Genomic DNA, 17,148 nt, shown 5'->3' with positions numbered 1-17,148 from the left:
TTCATTCCCCCCCTCTTTTTCCCCCCCCCACGCAGGCATGATCATCTGCTACTCGAAGCTGCTCCTGCAGGACTACATCATAAACTGGTTCATCCCCAAAATCAAGGAGCGAAAATTAGTAAAAGAAGATTTAGAAATCAAGCTGGAGGAAATCAACGTGTATGAGGAGTCAGACCTGCACTGCCTGGAGAAAATTAGGAAGTTCTCCTGCAGTATTAAGAAGCTGCTGAAAAAATACAACAACACGATAGTCATCCAGTTGAAGAGAAACCACAGCATGAATAAGGTACACATAAAATGTATAGAAAATTCTAAGCTGAGCAAAACGAACTTCTGCTCCAACTGCAAGAGCAACTACGTCTGCTTATGCCAGAAAATTAAAAAGGAAGAGCTCAGGAAAAAAATGAACTTTATAAGGAGCCAAGAGAAGCGCATCGAGGCGATTAGGACCAACGGAGAAGTTGACCCCGGAGATTTTGTTGGGGAGAATTGCGCTCGTAAGAAAAGCCAAACCACCCACGTAAGAAGTCGTGAGGCACCGTCAACCACCGAAACGGGAGAGATGATCGTGCCGGATGAGTTCCCATGGGATGACGACTTCATGAAGCTGCTGTACCAAAATGAAGATTTCCTAGAGGAAGTCCACGTCCTGGAAAATTCCTACCGCTCATCCAACAGCTCTGTCCTCTCCGTCTCCAGCGACAACATTTCAAATTTCTCGGGAGACGACAATTGCATTTTGGACGAAATGGAGAACACCACCATTATATTTAACAACGCCCTCTACGAGGACGAGGACCTTTTGCGGAACGAAAAGAAAACCCACGAGAGGGGAGCGGGAGCGGCGGCAGGAGGAGCCGCTGCAGGAGGAGACCACTCCTTTGTAGCCCCCCTTGAGGGAAGCAGGGGCAAAAGAGATGCCACTACGTGCAGCTTGGGATGCTCCGGTGTTGGGTGCGGCGCGTGCGCCGATGGCAGTGGCGGTGGCAGCGGTCCGTGTGGCGGCGCTCCCTGTGGTGGCTACAACGCGCTGTGCAACGGTGTGTGCGGAGGCACTTGTGTTGGTACGTGCGGACCCACCTGCAGCTGCGCGTGTGCCACCACCTCAGGCGATAACGCCATCGAAGTAAGCCTCAGAAAAAACAACCAAAAAAACGACATCGAGGATATCCTCCTACTCGAATTTGACAAACTGAGCACAGAGCATGTTACCAACGTGTATGCAATACAGAAGCGATTTGAAAGGTACACGGATGGGGTTTACACCAAAGTGATGGGCGAGCTGGCAAAGAGGAGGGAAGCCAGTAAAAAAGCAAAAGGGGAAGAGGTCCGTCACAGCAAGGGCTTAGCCAAAGCGGGTGCGCGAAGCGCTACCAAGGCGGTGAGCGAAAGGAAGGAGAGAACTAAAGGGCTGGGTAGTCAGTCGGAAAAAAATTTGGAGACACCCACTGGTGTACCTACCCAGGGTCAGCAGGGTAAAGCGGCACAGGCGTCCAAAGTTGATACGGATGATTTGAAGACATCTGCCGAGTTGTCACCGAAGAAGGGAGAGCAGAGCAAATCCCAGGAGGAAGGCGCGTCTCTCCAACCTGTTAGCAACAATAAACGAGGTGCTAAGACCACCAAGGCTGAAAGAGGGACCCACCCAGATAAAGACAAAGGTAGTACCAGTAGCAACAACGCGGCGGTTAAGAACAAACGAGTTGTGGAGGACAGCACTGGTGGTGCAAGTGGCCCCGCTCAGGTGGACAGCTTAACCCCCAAGGAGGAGAAAGCGCGCAAGGGAAGCTCGAAAGAGGGCGCACAGGAAGGAGAGCTACAGAAGGAAAGGGATAACAAAGGGGGTGCTCAGCTGAAGGTGAGTCCGGCCGATGAACAGGGAGCGAAGAAAGCGGAACCCATTGGTAAGAAGAGAAGCGGTGAAAGCAAAAGTGGTGACGTGAAAGTAGGCGACGTGAAAGTAGGTGACGTGAAAGCGGGCGACGTGAAAGCGGGCGATGTGAAAGCGGGCGACGTGAAAGCGGGCGATGTGAAAGCGGGCGATGTGAAAGCGGGCGATGTGAAAGCGGGCGATGTGAAAGCGGGCGACGTGAAAGCGGGCGATGTGAAAGCGGGCGACAGCAAAGGCGCAAAGAAGAAAGGGGGCCAGGGAATCAACACCCTGAAGGGCGCAGAGAGCTCTGCCAAGAAGGAAGGCGGCGGCATGCAAAAGGGCGCTGGCGACGGCGCGAAGGATGAAGGTGGTGCCCCCGTCGAGAGCGAAGTGGAGGAGGAGACGGACAAGCCGAGCGAGAAGAGCAAAGGGGTCGGCGGAAAGAAGGGCCAGCAGGCCAAGGAGAAGAAGAAGGGAGGCGGTAGCCCGGCGGACGGTGAGGAAAGGGGGAAAGGCGGCGACAAGAAGAAGGCAGAAGCGAAGAAGGGAGAAGCGAAGAAGGGAGAAGCGAAGAAGGGAGAAGCGAAGAAGGGAGAAGCGAAGAAGGGAGAAGCGAAAGGGGAAGCGAAAGGGGAAGCGAAAGGGGAAGCGAAGGCGGAAGCGAAGGCAAGCGCGGACGTAGAAACGAACGTAGAAACGAACGTAGAAACGAACGTAGAAACGAACGTAGAGCGGAATGCAGTTGGGGGCGCCGCGGGGGAGGACCAAAACGCGGAAGACGCCATCAACAACTACTTCTACAAAAACGTCTCGGAGCAGATCGAAAAAATGGAAAGAGTGGACGCCGTCGCGGCGTACCTCTACAACGAGCTGGTGGAGATAACCAAGAAGAAGCTGAAGAAGAATGTTATACGGTTGGAGAACCTATCGGGAGAGGGCTACCTGAGCGTAGGGGAGGAATTCCTCAGCGCGATGAATGAGTTGGTTCTAAAGCTAAACAGCAAGTTCGCATCAGAGGAAGGTGCGAAGAGGCACATTTCGAGCGGCGCCGCTAGTGTAAGCAGCACGTCCGGTGGAATGAAGGGCACCAAAGGGGGAGCAACCAGCACAGCAGCGGTAGTAGCAGCAACTCAGATGGGAAAACACACAGAGAGTGACCACCCCGGAAAGGGAACCCCTATCAAAGAAGTGGGCACAAAGGAAGAACAGAAGGAGAGAAAAGAAGCCAATAGGTACAACCTGCACGATAATGAAAATATTATAAAACTGTTGAGCATGCTGAAGAGAAAATTGATTTCTAAGATCCTCCTGCCAGATAGCCCAAGTGACAAAAGTAAAGCGAGAAATAAAAAAATTGTAAAAAAAAAAAAACAAGTGGACATAAAATACATTTGGGAGATCTTCAGGAGGGAATACGTTTTCCACGACAAACTGTTGATTCTAACACAACACATTTTGGATATCAACATTCGGACCCACATCTTCCTTTTTGTGTATCTCTTTGCTGGCAATTATTTCTCCCTTGTCGATTTGGACTACCTGCTCAACAGCGTCACCTACGTGAACGACTACGTGTATTATAATAAGGTCATCGTGGAGGAGTCCCTTTTCTTGGGGGTAGGCGGTTCAGCGGGGGAAGCGGCGGAAGCGGCAGGAAGGGCAGCGGGAAGGACCACCAGCACCAGCGAAGTGAAGAAGGTGCAAAGTCAGGACCAACAGCCGTCGAAGCAGGAAAAAGCAACCGCTGGTAAAAGCCCACTGGGGAATGCCAAGAGCGAGGCAGCCGTGGAAACGCTAAGCAGCAACAACCAAAGTGGGAAGAAAAAAAAGAAGAAAAAAAATACCCGCAATGGCGCAATCATCGACGATGCCGAGGGAGAAGAGGAAGAGGAAGAGGAGGAGGATGACGAGGAGGAAGAAGATGACCTGGATGACGATGAAGAGGGGAAAAAAAAAAAAAAAAAAAAAAAAAATACACAAGATGAGGCGCCAGAAGAGGATGTACTGATCAACGTAAACATTAGCAAAATTATTTATGTGCTCATTCTCATTAGCAACAAAAAAATTTTAGCTCACCTGGTTGAGGAGAAGTCGCCCAGACCGCTCGGCCCCAGTTGCTGCCTCGAACTGAGTAAGAAGTACTACCAGATGGTGAACGCCGAGTATTTCCAGATAGCCAAGGAGGGCGGCGCGAAGGACTGGAGCGAGGGCTTCGAGCGGGACGCGGCCTTCTTGGAGAGCCTCAGCCTGGACGAGATAGTAACAGGCGCGGTTAACGCAGGCAATGCGGTCAATGCCGCTAACGCCGCGAACACCGCCAATGCCGCCTATGGGGAGGCCCTCCCCGCGTGGGGCAACGACGCGGACGACGCGAGTCACGCCAGGGCGCAGAAGCAGCACGCGGACAGGAAGAAGCATGACGCTGCAGATAGGAAATTTGATTTGGCAGAGGGAAAAAGAGACCCCCCAACCTTAGGAGAGAGCGAGCTAGCAGTCATCAACGAAAACGACCCCATGCATGAAAGGGCCCTACGGAGGTACATCCACATGCACAATTTCATCAAATTTAAATTAAACTTTAACATTGCCGTGAGGAAAATTAATTACATGAAGGAGAAGGACCCCTCCACCGCGTCCTTCTACTCCCTGGTGTTTAAGTACACGAGCGATTTGATAAGCGGCCTGCACAGTAGGTTTCCACCCCAGACGGCAAAGACTCGTTCAAATAGAACATCCCATGGGGAGTGCAAGACGAAGGACCAGTTGCCCGGGGCCGCCACCCTCCTCCTGAGCAGCAGCAAGGACCTCCAGGTTAGCGTTAAAGACATTGCAAAGATGAAGGAAATTTATGAAAAGTTCGCCTCAAGAACTGCCAAGCCAAATTTAATAAAAGACCTTTACAGTAGAAACGTAGAAATTAATCAGCTCCTTATGAGCACGTTCATGGACAAGGGTAGTTGCTTGAATCAGCCGTTGGGCGCCGCTACCAAGGGCGTGATGAGCAGCGCGAAAAAGGGGCAACAACACCCCTCCAAGGCAGATGCACTGACCAGCACAAAGGAGGTGAAGGTAAATGTTGCGAAGGCGGGACCCACTATTGACGATTCGCAGAGTGAGCTTCAAACCGGGGCAGGCAACAACAGTGCGTACGATAAGAGGGGAGCAGCACAAGGGGGGGGAACGACGATGAAGAGTAACTACGCTGCGTTGTATGACCAGTCGCCCTCCAACAAGAACAGCGGCAATTTGAAGATCTCTGGTGCTCAGAGCCAAACCGCCGGAGGAGTTGCTCCCAGTAGTACTAGTGCCATCAGCAAGGGGAAAAAAGCAACCGTGGCGGAGGGAGGCAAAAACGTCGCCAGCAGCGCGAATGAAGTTGATTCTCCGGCGGAGGAGGCGAAGGGTGGAAAGGCCGCCCCCCCCGCGTCAGTCGGTACGTCACCGGCAAACGAGGGGGCAACGAGCGCGGTGAGCGGTGTGAGTGGGAGCATAAACGCGCAGAGCGGAGCGGGTAGCGCCACTGCTCACCCGAATAGTAGCACCGCCTCGCACAGCAAATTTGCGAAGAAGAGCAAGTTCAAACGGATCTACAATAAAGACATCCCCTACATCTGCAACGAAGGAAAAACGTGGATGGTGATTTACAAGCCAGCCTACTACCACTGCTCAGCGTATACCTCCCACAACAGGTATAATTTCCTAGTGAACATTAATAAGTACAGCGATTACTTTTATAACATTTTAGAGAAGATATGCCTCAAGTGTAAAATGAAAACGAAATTTATGTGTACCCCTTGTAAAGAAATGGAGAGCATTTGCAATAAGTGCGAAAGTATTGTGGCTAGATTTTGCAAGAAATGTAATTTGTTAATAAAAAAGAACAGAGACGTTTTAAAAATTATAAACAGTATATCTCTGAATGATGTTATATACAGTGGTCGAGTGGAGTCCTTTCACCTCTACATGATGAAGTCCTTTCCGCAATTGGAGACTGTAAAGAAATGGCACAAGCTGGAGTGTGGGCTGTGTCATCGCATCGATTTGGAAACCTCAGGTAGTTTAATCATTGCCAAGACGAAGGATGCTCGGGATTTCCTTTTCGACCAGTTTAGAAAGAGGAATGTCTATAAAGAGTACCTTTTGCTGTGCCACGGAAGGATTAAGAAGAAGAAAGGCTGCATTAATAAGTCCATCCAGACGCACGAATATAATAACTTTCATAGCAAGAGTCACTTCAGCTTGGTCGTGAAGACAGGAGGCACCGATGCGTACACAGAATACAACTGCGTCAAAGTGTTTAGGCTTAAAAGACAGATCGAGGACATCGTGCAGGAAATTCTGGCCGGAAGGTACAACTGCAACAGCACTGTTAAGAAGGACATCAACAAGGAGATCTACTGCAATGATTATTACAAATTTTTGGATGACGAGAAGAGGAACTTTGCCACCGTTATTCAGCGCTTCTTCGTTCAGCGGGTCGGGCCCTCCTCCCACGCGGAACATGCGCACCACGCGGATACGCAGCAGAGCACCCACCAGGCGCACCACGGAAGTGGTGGCTACCCCTTTGAGCACCCCGCATACGACGCGCATATACTGGACGGCGACGACGGGGATTCCTTCCTACAGCGAAGCAGCTGCAGAGTCGTCCTGAACTATCACTCCGATTCGCAGCTCGGGGGGGGCAAGAAGGGGGCCACGAGGAGGGGGCGCCAAAGCGGAAAGGGGGAAGATTCCGCCCAGGAAGGAGCAAACGCGGCTGACGCAGCGACCGCGGCAGACGCGGCAGACGGGGACAACGCTGCCACCGCGCCCTCCAAGCGGGAGGCGCTGCTGAAAAAACTGAACCTGTCCAAGGCGAACCAAAACAGCAAGAGTCGCAACCATTATGAAAGCCGCCTCGGCTACCCAGCCATCAAGAGGAACGTGTGCCACCACCTCTGCTTCAGATGCAACTCCATCTCGGAGGAATATTTCCAAACGGATCCAAAAGAAGTAGAAAATTACACCAAAGAATTTACCCTCTGTAATGTCAAGATCCACACAGGTAGAACCCATCAAATACGGGTTCATATGAGGCACATAGGGCACCCCCTAGTCTCAGACAAGAAGTACCTGAACCCGTCGCTCAGTAATCTAGACAAATACTGGTGCTTTAGAATGTTCCTCCATTCTGTTATCCTCGAATTTAACAACCCAGATTACTATTTTTACAATGTAAATGAAGATTTGAAGAAAAAGAAAAAATCCTACGCAAGTGGGGGTGGAGGTGCGGGTTATAAAATTCCAGACAGAACTGTAAAGGCGATATGCCCCCTTGCGAGCGACTTGCAAACCGTGCTGGACAACGAGCTGGAGGTCGCGGAGAGCTTGGAAGACGAAAATAGCTACGTCAATCGTATCCTCAAAATGAACATTAATGATAAGCGAAATGAGGCCATGAAGATCTCCAGGCAGCAGTCCACCGCGGAGGAGCCCGCCAAAGGGGACGCCGATCGCACCTGGGAGACGAAGCAGGCGCCCACGCGTGGGGTTAGCGCTCCAACGGGTAACTTGCCAACGGGTAACTTGCCAACGGATAGCGCTCCAACGGGTAACGCTCCAACGGGGAAGGTGGCCGAGCAGCCCGCTGCCAAAGTGAAGGACGCAGCGGAGGAGCCACACCGCGAGGGAGACAACCGAAGTGAGTATGACGATTTTGAGGAGCTCGACGGGCTGGATGGGCTGGACGAGTTCGACGAGGAAGAGGAGGATGAGGAGGGCGTCGAGGCGGTCGCTGCGAAGGAGGGAGGAGGAGACCAACTGGAGGAGGAGGAAGAGGAAGACGAGGAAGACGAATCTGACGAGGTGGAGGAGGACTACTTGCAGGAGGGGGACGATGAGGAAGCGGACAACGTCGCCACCTACGCCCGAGGAGACCCCGCGGGCAGTGTGCACGATACGCACGATATGCGCGATACGCAAGATGGGGTTGATGCGCAGGGGTCAGCCAGCCGAGGAGGCGAGGAAAAGGCGCCGCTCAAGAAGAAGGGACCCAAAAGGGGACAGAGTGAGCCGCTCCTACCACAGCTGCAGCAGCAGCAGGAGGAGGAGAAGGAGAAGAAGAAGAAGAAGAAGAAGGAGGAGAAGAAGGAAGACGACCCCTCCCTCGGTGGTAGCAAAAGGGCGCCCGCAAAGGTTAAGACGCGTAAGGAGAAGGGGAAGTCAAGCGCAGCAGGAGGGGTGAGTGCAGACGGCGCGTCGTACTTCGAATCTGACCTGGAGTGGGACGGAGAAGAGGAGGAGCAACCGGAGGAACAACCGGAGGAGCACGAGGAAGAACAAACAATCAGCGACGCACCGCTGCTCGACGTGGACAAAAAAACGGTCTTCAAATTGCACCACAACGATATGTTCTTCATGAAAAGGAACCCCCCAAGGGGAGGAGCAATCGAAGGAGAAGCAAACGAAGGAGAAACGAACGAAGAAGAAACAACACCGCACAGCAGTGGAGCTGATGTGCACTCATTCGCAATGACAGAGGAGGAGAAGTTAAACAAGGACCCCGGCCAAACGACGGACGACGAGATTAAGAGAAAGCTACGGACGGACTTCCTCTTCCTACTGAAGGAGGCCAAAACAGTGATCGATAACATCATACGAAACAGCTTCATTTACAAAACGTATTTTTATTTTTCCAAGCTGAGGAAGACCCTCTTTTACATTTTAGGTGCCTTTGGAAAGGACGCTGTGAGGAAGAAGAAGAGCTACGTCGAAATGAATTTGACAGAAGAGATGTTTAAGGAGGTGGGGGAGCAAGTCGAGAGGAGAGTCCCAGTGGAGTTCCTGCACGAACTGATTTTATGCCTTTCCTACCTCTTTAAAAACAATCTGCATGTGAGGAAGCGGAAGGGAGACATCGTTGTGTATGCTTTGAAGCGTCACTTGAAGTTCCCTCAGGAGGGAGGTTTGGAAAGTAGCGGCACGACGAACGCTGCCAGTGTGAAAGGTCCCCACCCGAATGACGCAGCCGAAGGGAAAGGCGAAACGAAACACATCGTGATGACCCACTTCCACAACATCCTCTATAACCTTAACTACGCACTGAGGCAAAAGGGAATCAACACGTGCCAAAAACTGAAGAGCCAAATTGTGGGCAGCACAAAAAGCGTTTACCTAAAAATTACTTGCATCTTCACCATCATCATGAAGAAGCTCAACGCGCAGGTGCACCTCCGAGAGGACTTCCACCCCATGAACTTCATAAAGAATAAAAATATGTTTAAACTGAATAGCGTCGAGCAGTTTTTCGTGCTCTACAAATTTTACGAGGAGAAGAGGGAGCTAGCGGAACGTCGCCTGGGCAGCATCAGCGGCGTTGCCAGCATCAGCGGCGTTGCCAGCATCAGCGGCGTTGCCAGCATCAGCGGCGTTGCCAGTATCAGCGGCGTTGCCAGTATCAGCGGCGTTGCCAGCAGGAGGAGGGCGAAGGTCGCCAGCACCAAGGTCAGGAACAGGGCTGCCGAAAATGACCTCATGGAGAAAATTAAGAAGATATTCTTTAGGGTCCACGAGGGGGAGGCCAGGGCCCGCGCCCCTGACGAGGTTCCACAGGGGGGTCAGCAGGCAAAGCAAGAGGAGCACCCGGAGAAGAGGCAAGATCAGCTGCAGGATCTTCTGCCCGATGACGGGGCGTACCACCCGGAGAGGGGCGAACTGCCCCCCGCGCACACGGGCGGCCGCGACCCAATTCGCAGACACGAAGAGGTTACTCAGAAAAATCAAGGCATGGGCAGGAGCAGCTCCCACAGCAGCGCAGGCAGCGCCGTCAGCGGCAGGAAAAGGAGCTTCGGCATCGTCGAGGACCACGCGCACATCGACCTGGGCGCCGACCTCAGGAAGGAGCACTTCCTCGAGGGGCGCAAGGGGGACCCCTTTATGGGCAACTTCGAGCCGTTCGGCCCCTTCGGCACGGTGGCCCACATGGAAGGCATGCAAAATGTTGGCGGCGTAGACGGCATGCAAAACGTGGGAGAAATGGAACGTATTGAGCGCATGCAAGGCATGCAAAATGTGGGGGGAGTGGGTGGCATGGACGGCATGGACGGCACACAAAATTTGCAGCACTTGGCGAACCTGCCCAGCTTGCTGAACCTGCAGAGGTGCCGAAACGCGAACGGCGACCACTTGGCGAACGTGGAGTACTTGATGCGCATGGAGGGAGAGCGGGGCGCCAGGTACGACGGAGGGGCGCCCTTCGACGAGGAAGCCAAGGTGACCAACGAACTCTTAAAGAAGGGAAACTACAACAGGTTGGTTAGCGGCAGTGGACATCTCCCCCTGGAGCTGCAGGGGCAGCAGGGACAGCACAGCCCGCTTAACCAACGCAGCGCCTACCTGCTCAGTGCGGGCGACTCGCTGAAGGGAAAATTCGAAGTGATGAAGAGTCTGGACGAGGAGGCCGCCCGGGGAGCGCAGCAGCTGATGCTCATGGGCAAGGAGAGCGGCCTGGGCGTGGGGCTGCACGCCGGCGGAAGCAACAGCGGCCACAGCAACGTTAGCAACCACGTCAGCAACCACGTGAGCAGAATGAACAGCATGAACAGCATGGAGGGCGGCGGCCAGTATGAGCTGCCCCCGAACAGCCACCTGCCCGGCTTCCTAAGCAACATGCCTGCGAGCGGCCTAGTCGGCAAGGGGTACCCCCACCAGCGAGGAGCCATCCCGTTTGTGGAGGCGGCAGATGGAGAGAAAACTCAGAAGGAAAGCAAAACGCCCTTCTTTAGCTTTGGCGAAAGTAGGAACATGTTTAGCCGTGGAGGAAGCAACCAAGGGCCGTACGTGGGAAGTGCAGGCTACAGGAAGGGAGGTCCAGGAGGGGTGGAAGCCCTAGGGGGGGTAGAAGCCCTAGGGGGGGTAGAAGCCCTAGGAGGGGTAGAAACCATAGGAGGGGCAGAAGTCATAGGAGATGGGCGTGACCTGGTGCTCAGCGGGGAGGAGGGAAAGTTTGGGCTGAAGGGAAGCGGCGCCGGGGTGTACGAAATGGAGCAGGTGAACCGCGCGGAGAGGGCAGAACGGGCGGAGCGCATGCATGCCATGGAGCTGATGCGCAGGGGAGAGCATGTGGACCTCCCTGACCGCCCTGACCGCTTAGACCGCCTCGACCCCGAGGAGGACGAGAACGGGTACAGCCACTTCATCAGGGAAATCGAAAGGATAAAAATGGAGACGAACAAGTGCCAAGAGAACTACGAAAGGGAGATGCTGGAAATTAAAAAAAGAAAAAAAGAAATTAATTATATAAAGGAAACAAAAAGAGATGAAGAAATAAACCAAAAGTTTGCAGACACTACACTCGCCAACTTTACTCTCCTCCTACTGAACGCATTCCAGCTCTACGGACTCAACATGGTAATTAAACTGCTGGTCTACGAAGACGATATGATTCTTCCCCAGTTTAAAGAGAACCTCAAACAAGACGAAACTACAACGAACATTGAGTTTTTCATTAACATCTCCGTAGACAAAATTTTTGAGTACCTCTTGCTAAAGAATATCCTGAGCAATGCAAATATTAAGAGGTTAAAGGAGAGGTTCATTCAGGGGCAAAGTGCTTTTGAGGCCATTCGAAATGATGCCAACAGTCTTATAAAGGAAAATATAAAGGAGCATAATTTTGTGTACATTTTGTATAGAGACAGATCTATCATTTTTGATGTGTATGAAAAGAAGAAAACGATTTACAATTTTTTGATTGTCCTCATCGATAAGGTCATTCAGAAGTACCTCATCAATGAGTACGTCATGATCAGGCGCAACGAAATTTATGAGAAGATGCTCAGGGTGCTCAATCGCAGCAGGGAGATCGTTAACAATAAGGAGCGCCGCCACTCCCTGCGCTTTGGGGAGAGCGCGGCGAACGTGGCGAACGCCGGAGCAGCTGATTATGGCTTCGTCGGCGCGGAGCAGTTCCGCCTCGAAAAGGGCGCGCTCGCTATGGGCGGCGGGATTAGCGGCGTGAGCGGCATTAGCGCCGTTAGTGACGTTAGCCACGCGGATGGCGCCTTTGGCGGCTCCTTCAGCGCCTCCTTCGGCGGCGGAATGGGCCCGCACGACCCGGGCGCCCACAGGAGGGAGTTCCACAACGGAGGCAGCGGCAGCGTCAACGCCAGCTACATGAACTTCAGCCAGGACAGGCGAGGCAGCCTCCACGAGCAGAAAATCCTGAAGGAGGTGGGCCACTTCCCCGCCATGCCCTACCCAGCTATGCACGACCCCCTCAAAGGAGCACTGGGCGCCGGCCCCAACCCCTACGCCAGCAACAACAGCAGTGCCAGTAACGCTAGTAACGCCACCCATATGAACAAATTTTACGACCTCTACGGGAAGGTCGCCTACGGTGGGGAGGCGGAGGGTAGAAGCGGCATAGACGGTAGAAGCGGCATAGACGGTAGAAGCGGCATAGACGGAAGGCTCAGCATGGAGGGTAGACTCGGAATGGACGGCCGAATAAGCCTCGACGGAAGAGTGAGCCTGGATGGTCGAGTAAGTCTCGACGGAAGAGTACCCATGAACAGCCTGGGCGGCGGAAGCAACCCCCCCTTCGAGAAAGCCAAGATCCTGAAAAACAGCTCCTACAATGACGCCAACGCGATGCAGGTGAAGAGCAAATATGCGAACGACCATCTGTATGGGGTGGGAAATTACAAGAGCAACTCGTTCAGCACGAACAACCTGAGTCTGTTGCATCTCCCGACGAACCAGTTGGTTGCCCCGGGCAAGGGCACAGGGCATAGCGGCAGTCATGGAGGAGGTAGCCACGGAGGGGGTAGCCATGGAGGGGGTAGTCACTGTGGCAGTCATAGTGGTAGTCATGTGGGAAGCCACGCCGGCAGTCATGTGGGAAGTCACGTCGGCAGTCACATCGGCAGTCATGTGGGAAGCCACGCGCACCTCAACTGCAGCTGCTGCCACGCGGAGCCGCTCTCCCTTTTGGCGAAGTCCGCCTCAAACGAAAACAAATTGAAAGAAATTAACCTGCACAGAGGAAACTACGATAGCGACCATTTCGACCACTTCTACAGCGGCGGTAGCAACAGCAGGGTGTTGAGTGCGTACGAAGGCATGGAAAAGAAGACTCCTCAAAAGAAAGGCGAAAGTGAGCACCCGCTGCTGGGCCCGCCCCCCAACTACGCCAGCAGTATGAGCAGCATGAGCAGTATCAGCAGCATGAGCGGCTTGAGCGGCGTTGGTAGCGGCCTGAGCGACGTGGGCATTGCCAACTCGCTCGCGCGCGGCGGCCAAGGCGGAAAGGCCGCCAACATGTCCTTCTTGGACGACTTCAAAACGTCCATCCAGCATTTCATAAACAACAAAAATGAAAAGGAGGACTTAGAAAAGGAACAGGAAAATAAAAAAAAAAGAATCCTCGAGCAGAAAGAAATCCTGCGAATGAAGGAGAGCAGCAATAATGAGGACGAAGAAAATATTAAAAGGATGAACAGCTTTTATGAAAGCTTTCTGAGCAGTACGTTTGAGCATAAGGGTGGCAGTCCGTTTGAGCGTACGGGTGGCAGTCCGTTGGGCCGAGCGGAGGAACGAAACGTGGAACTTGCGAACCTCCTGCCTGAAGCGGATCGCGAGGAGGACTTGGACGGGTACGACAGGAAGAAGCAGAAGGCCCGCGAGAGGAAGAAGAAGAAAAAGGAGAGCAGCGTCGGGGGTGGCCTTGGCGCTAACCAGAAGGGAGAGGACCACACGCATGGCCACACTGGTAACCACGCTGGTGACGATGATGACGCGATTGCCTACCAGTTCGTCGGCAACGCGGGGGGTAGCGGCGGCCCCAACCAGAGCGGAAGCGACGGCAACAACGCACTCAGCGCGAACGTGAATGCCTACCCACGAAGCTTTGGAAACACCATAGCGGAGATCTTTTGCAAAAATAATTTGAGCAGAGCAAACGAGGATAAGAAAGAAGAACCGGTCGCCATAAACGACGCCGCGAGCTACCACACCGAGTGTACCAGTAGAAGTGGCAACCATCTCGGGGCCCCCCCCCTGATGGAGGAAAATCCCTACGTGAACGAAAACCTAGAAATGAAGTACCGAGCCCTCTTTGCCAACGTAACTGACAGCTTCATTCACCACCACCACCACAACAGCAGCAGCAACAACAACAGCATGATGATGAGTAAGAGCAGCAATGAGAAGATGCCCCAAGACTACAAGGACCTGCTTAACAGTACAATGCCGAGGGGAAATCAACTGGAGAGTAAACGGCTAGCTCAGGAGTTTCGAATGGACAGCAATAATTCCGTCGCGAACTATATGGGTGAAGTGGTCTGCCCCCCGGCGCCACCCCCCTCCACGTCCTCCTCCTACAACAACATCAGCCACAACAGCGGCGGTCACCACAATAGCGGCAGTTTGAACCGCCTGGAGAAGGGCCCGCATGATATGGACCTACTGAATAGCCTCACCAACGCGTTGCTGTTTAAGCGGCTGGGGAACTTCGCACCGATCGGTGGGGACCTCCCTGTGAGGGGGGGCGACCTACCCATTGGCGGCCACTACCTCGGTGACAGCAACCACGGGGGCCAAAGCATACCGAACATCAAGTACCAGAATGCACTGAAGAATAACTTTCCCTGTGGAGCAGGAGGAGGAGAGCAGGCGAAGAGCATGAGCGAGTCAAACATTGGGAATATGCTGTCGGACCTAAACAGCAAGGACTTGTTCAAACCAATGAACATCACTAGCGGAGGCAGTGGGAATCACATGAGCCACATGGTGGCGGACGGCTTTTTCCCCGAGAGTAACAGCCACGGGATGATGGTGGGCCTGCAGAATGGGGCCAGGAGGAACGTGCCGGTTAAGTACAGCCTGCTGGGGGCGGAGGCCGGCGGCAAGGCGGTGGAGCCGCGTAGCAGCAGCGTCAACGGTGGAAATGTCGGCGGTGCGAACATCGGCGGTGGAAATGCCAGCGGTGGAAATGTCGGCGTTGGCAACCTGGCGCACCTGCACCCCTCGAACAGCTACAGCAACCTCTACGACGCCAAGGTGAACTCCGTGTTCTTGAGGAAGTACGGCCACGCGAACTCGTTCTTCAACCTCGAGGAGGGGAAGGAAGAGCCCAGCAACAGCGGAAGCGATCCCAGGAGCAAAGCCAGCATCCTCCCGCCAAGCGACCTGATGAGCAGCACCACGGGGACCCACCTCCCGATCAACATGCACCCTGCAGGAGAACGCAGCAAGCAAATGCTTTTTTTAAACAACGCGTATGATGGAATAAGCCCAAGCTGCGGGAAAAACCCCAATATGGACGTTCCAAATGGAAAGCCCCCCACACACACCTACGCAGATGTGAAGAGCATGTTCAGAGAGGGAACCCCTATGAACAGCGGCAACGTGAGCAGCACTGGTAATGGCAACAGCCTGTTAATGCAATTTAGTAACCCCCTAGGGTCCTCCCATTTCAACAAGACGTATGCCAATGTAGAGCTGGCGAACAAGTTTAAAGATTTTGATGAGAGGCAACAGAATTTGATTTACAACCTGATGAAGCAGAAGGCAGACCAAGAAGGCATCAGCAGCAGCGCCGCGGCTGGAGACCCCCCCGGGAGTAGGGACGGCAGCAGTAGTGCCCAGCTTGGCAGCAAAGGCGGAGGAGGGGCGAGCCCCTTTGTAGACGCAGAGCTTCGATATCGGAACCCCTGCGGGAAGGGGTACGTCTCCTCGGAGAAGAAGCAAGCCAGTGCGAAGCAGCACACGGATGAAGAAAAGCAGAGCGTTAGCAGCCCCACGCAGAAGAAGAGTCCTTCCCCCCTTAAAGACATAATCATGAAGATGAACATGAACATGAACAGCGGCGTGAACAGCAGCATGAATAGCGGCATGAACAGCGGCGTGAACAGCGGCTTGAACAGCGGTCTGAACAGCGGCAGCAGCAGCAGCCCCCGTGCGCAAAGGACCAACATGAATTTTGATCTGAGTAGCTTGGCAGTGTACATGAACAGCGGGCAGGTGAAGTCGAGCGGGCTCTCCAGATCGACTGGGCGCAAGAATGCCACATTGCCAGAGGAGCAGCACAGCGGTGAAGCGGTTGAGAAGAGCAGCGGGCAAGCGGTTGGCAGTGGTAGCGGCGGCCCACACGCAGCGGAGTCGCCCTCCAAGGGGGGGCCCCATATGGCCCGAGCCGACGGGGCGAGTGCTCCACCAAACAGCAGCGCTTTGCACCCCCCACCCCTTGATGACAGTTCGACCAGAACTAAAGAAAATAAAATGGGGGGACCGTGTGGCAACAGCAACAGCAACAGCAACAGCAACGGCAACAGCAACAGCAACAGCAACAGCAACAGCAACAGCAACAGCAACAGCAACAGCAACAGCAACGGCAACGGCAACGGCAACAGTTGCACCGCATCGAATACGTCCAAGAAGAGCGTCGACGCGGTCACGCAGAAGAACGCCAATGAGCAGCAAGCGCCCACGGGAAGTGTGCCCCCCGGCAATGCTAAGGCCAGTAGCGGAAAGGGGAAAGGCAATAATAAGAGTAAGGGCGCCGGCAAGGGGAACAAGAACAGCGGGGGGGGCAAGAACGACAAGAGCTCCAAGTGAGCATAGCACCAAGCATCCATCTGTATTAATTGTACCCCCACACATTAGTAGGCGCGCATACTTGATGAGATCGCTCGCAATGCGTTGACCGCAAGGTGTACGTACACATATGGTGCGTAAAAATATAGCTAGTTGGCTAGCTAGCTAGCTATTTTTTTTTTTTTTTTTTTTTTTTCCAAACTGTTACTAGACCAATTTAATTCATTTCTGCCTGAACAACACGTGGAGGAATCCCCCACTTGGGGTGGTCATTTTTTCTGGGGAGGGTCACCTTCACGATGGCACGTGTGTATGCCCATTTGACGGGCACCTGCCACCTCTCACGTCACCCCCCATCTGATCGCCAACTACACCCTGTCAAAGGTTGAAGAAAAATTTAAAAATAAAAAACGCAATCAAAATGACCACCACAAAGGACACGACGAGAAAAAAAATGTACATGAAGTTATCGCGGCGCTCCTGAGCAATGAGCATGTATCTGACTGTGGGGCTCTTCTCAAAGTTGTAAATGTGCTTCTCTTGCACTTCCCTGGGGATTTGATTAACCCCCGAGTGGATCAGTGAGTGCACGATGAAGGGTATGAACTTGAGTGACACGAAGGAGTAGAGCTCTTTGTTCTGGGCCTCCCCTTCAGCCGCGTCCTTCTTCGCTGCCCCGCGGGTGCTCCGATTAGCCG

At 53.5% G+C, this 17,148-nt stretch overlaps 1 protein-coding gene across 1 annotated transcript in view; it reads left to right on the top strand.

The window, feature by feature from the left end:
- Window positions 1–16,471, top strand: part of PVX_080660 (hypothetical protein, conserved) — a gene marked incomplete at both ends in the record, with an annotated part of 34,519 nt that extends 18,048 nt beyond the window's left edge. Inside the window, one exon of the mRNA XM_001613790.1 lies at window positions 36–16,471. Coding sequence (XP_001613840.1) covers window positions 36–16,471 — 16,436 coding nt within the window. The remainder of the gene's footprint in view (window positions 1–35) is intronic.
- Window positions 16,472–17,148: the final 677 nt, after the last annotated feature.

This window comes from Plasmodium vivax, chromosome 10 (genome assembly GCF_000002415.2).
Source record: "Plasmodium vivax chromosome 10, whole genome shotgun sequence".
Lineage (NCBI taxonomy): Eukaryota > Apicomplexa > Aconoidasida > Haemosporida > Plasmodiidae > Plasmodium > Plasmodium vivax.
This window is presented reverse-complemented; position numbering and strand designations above follow the sequence as displayed.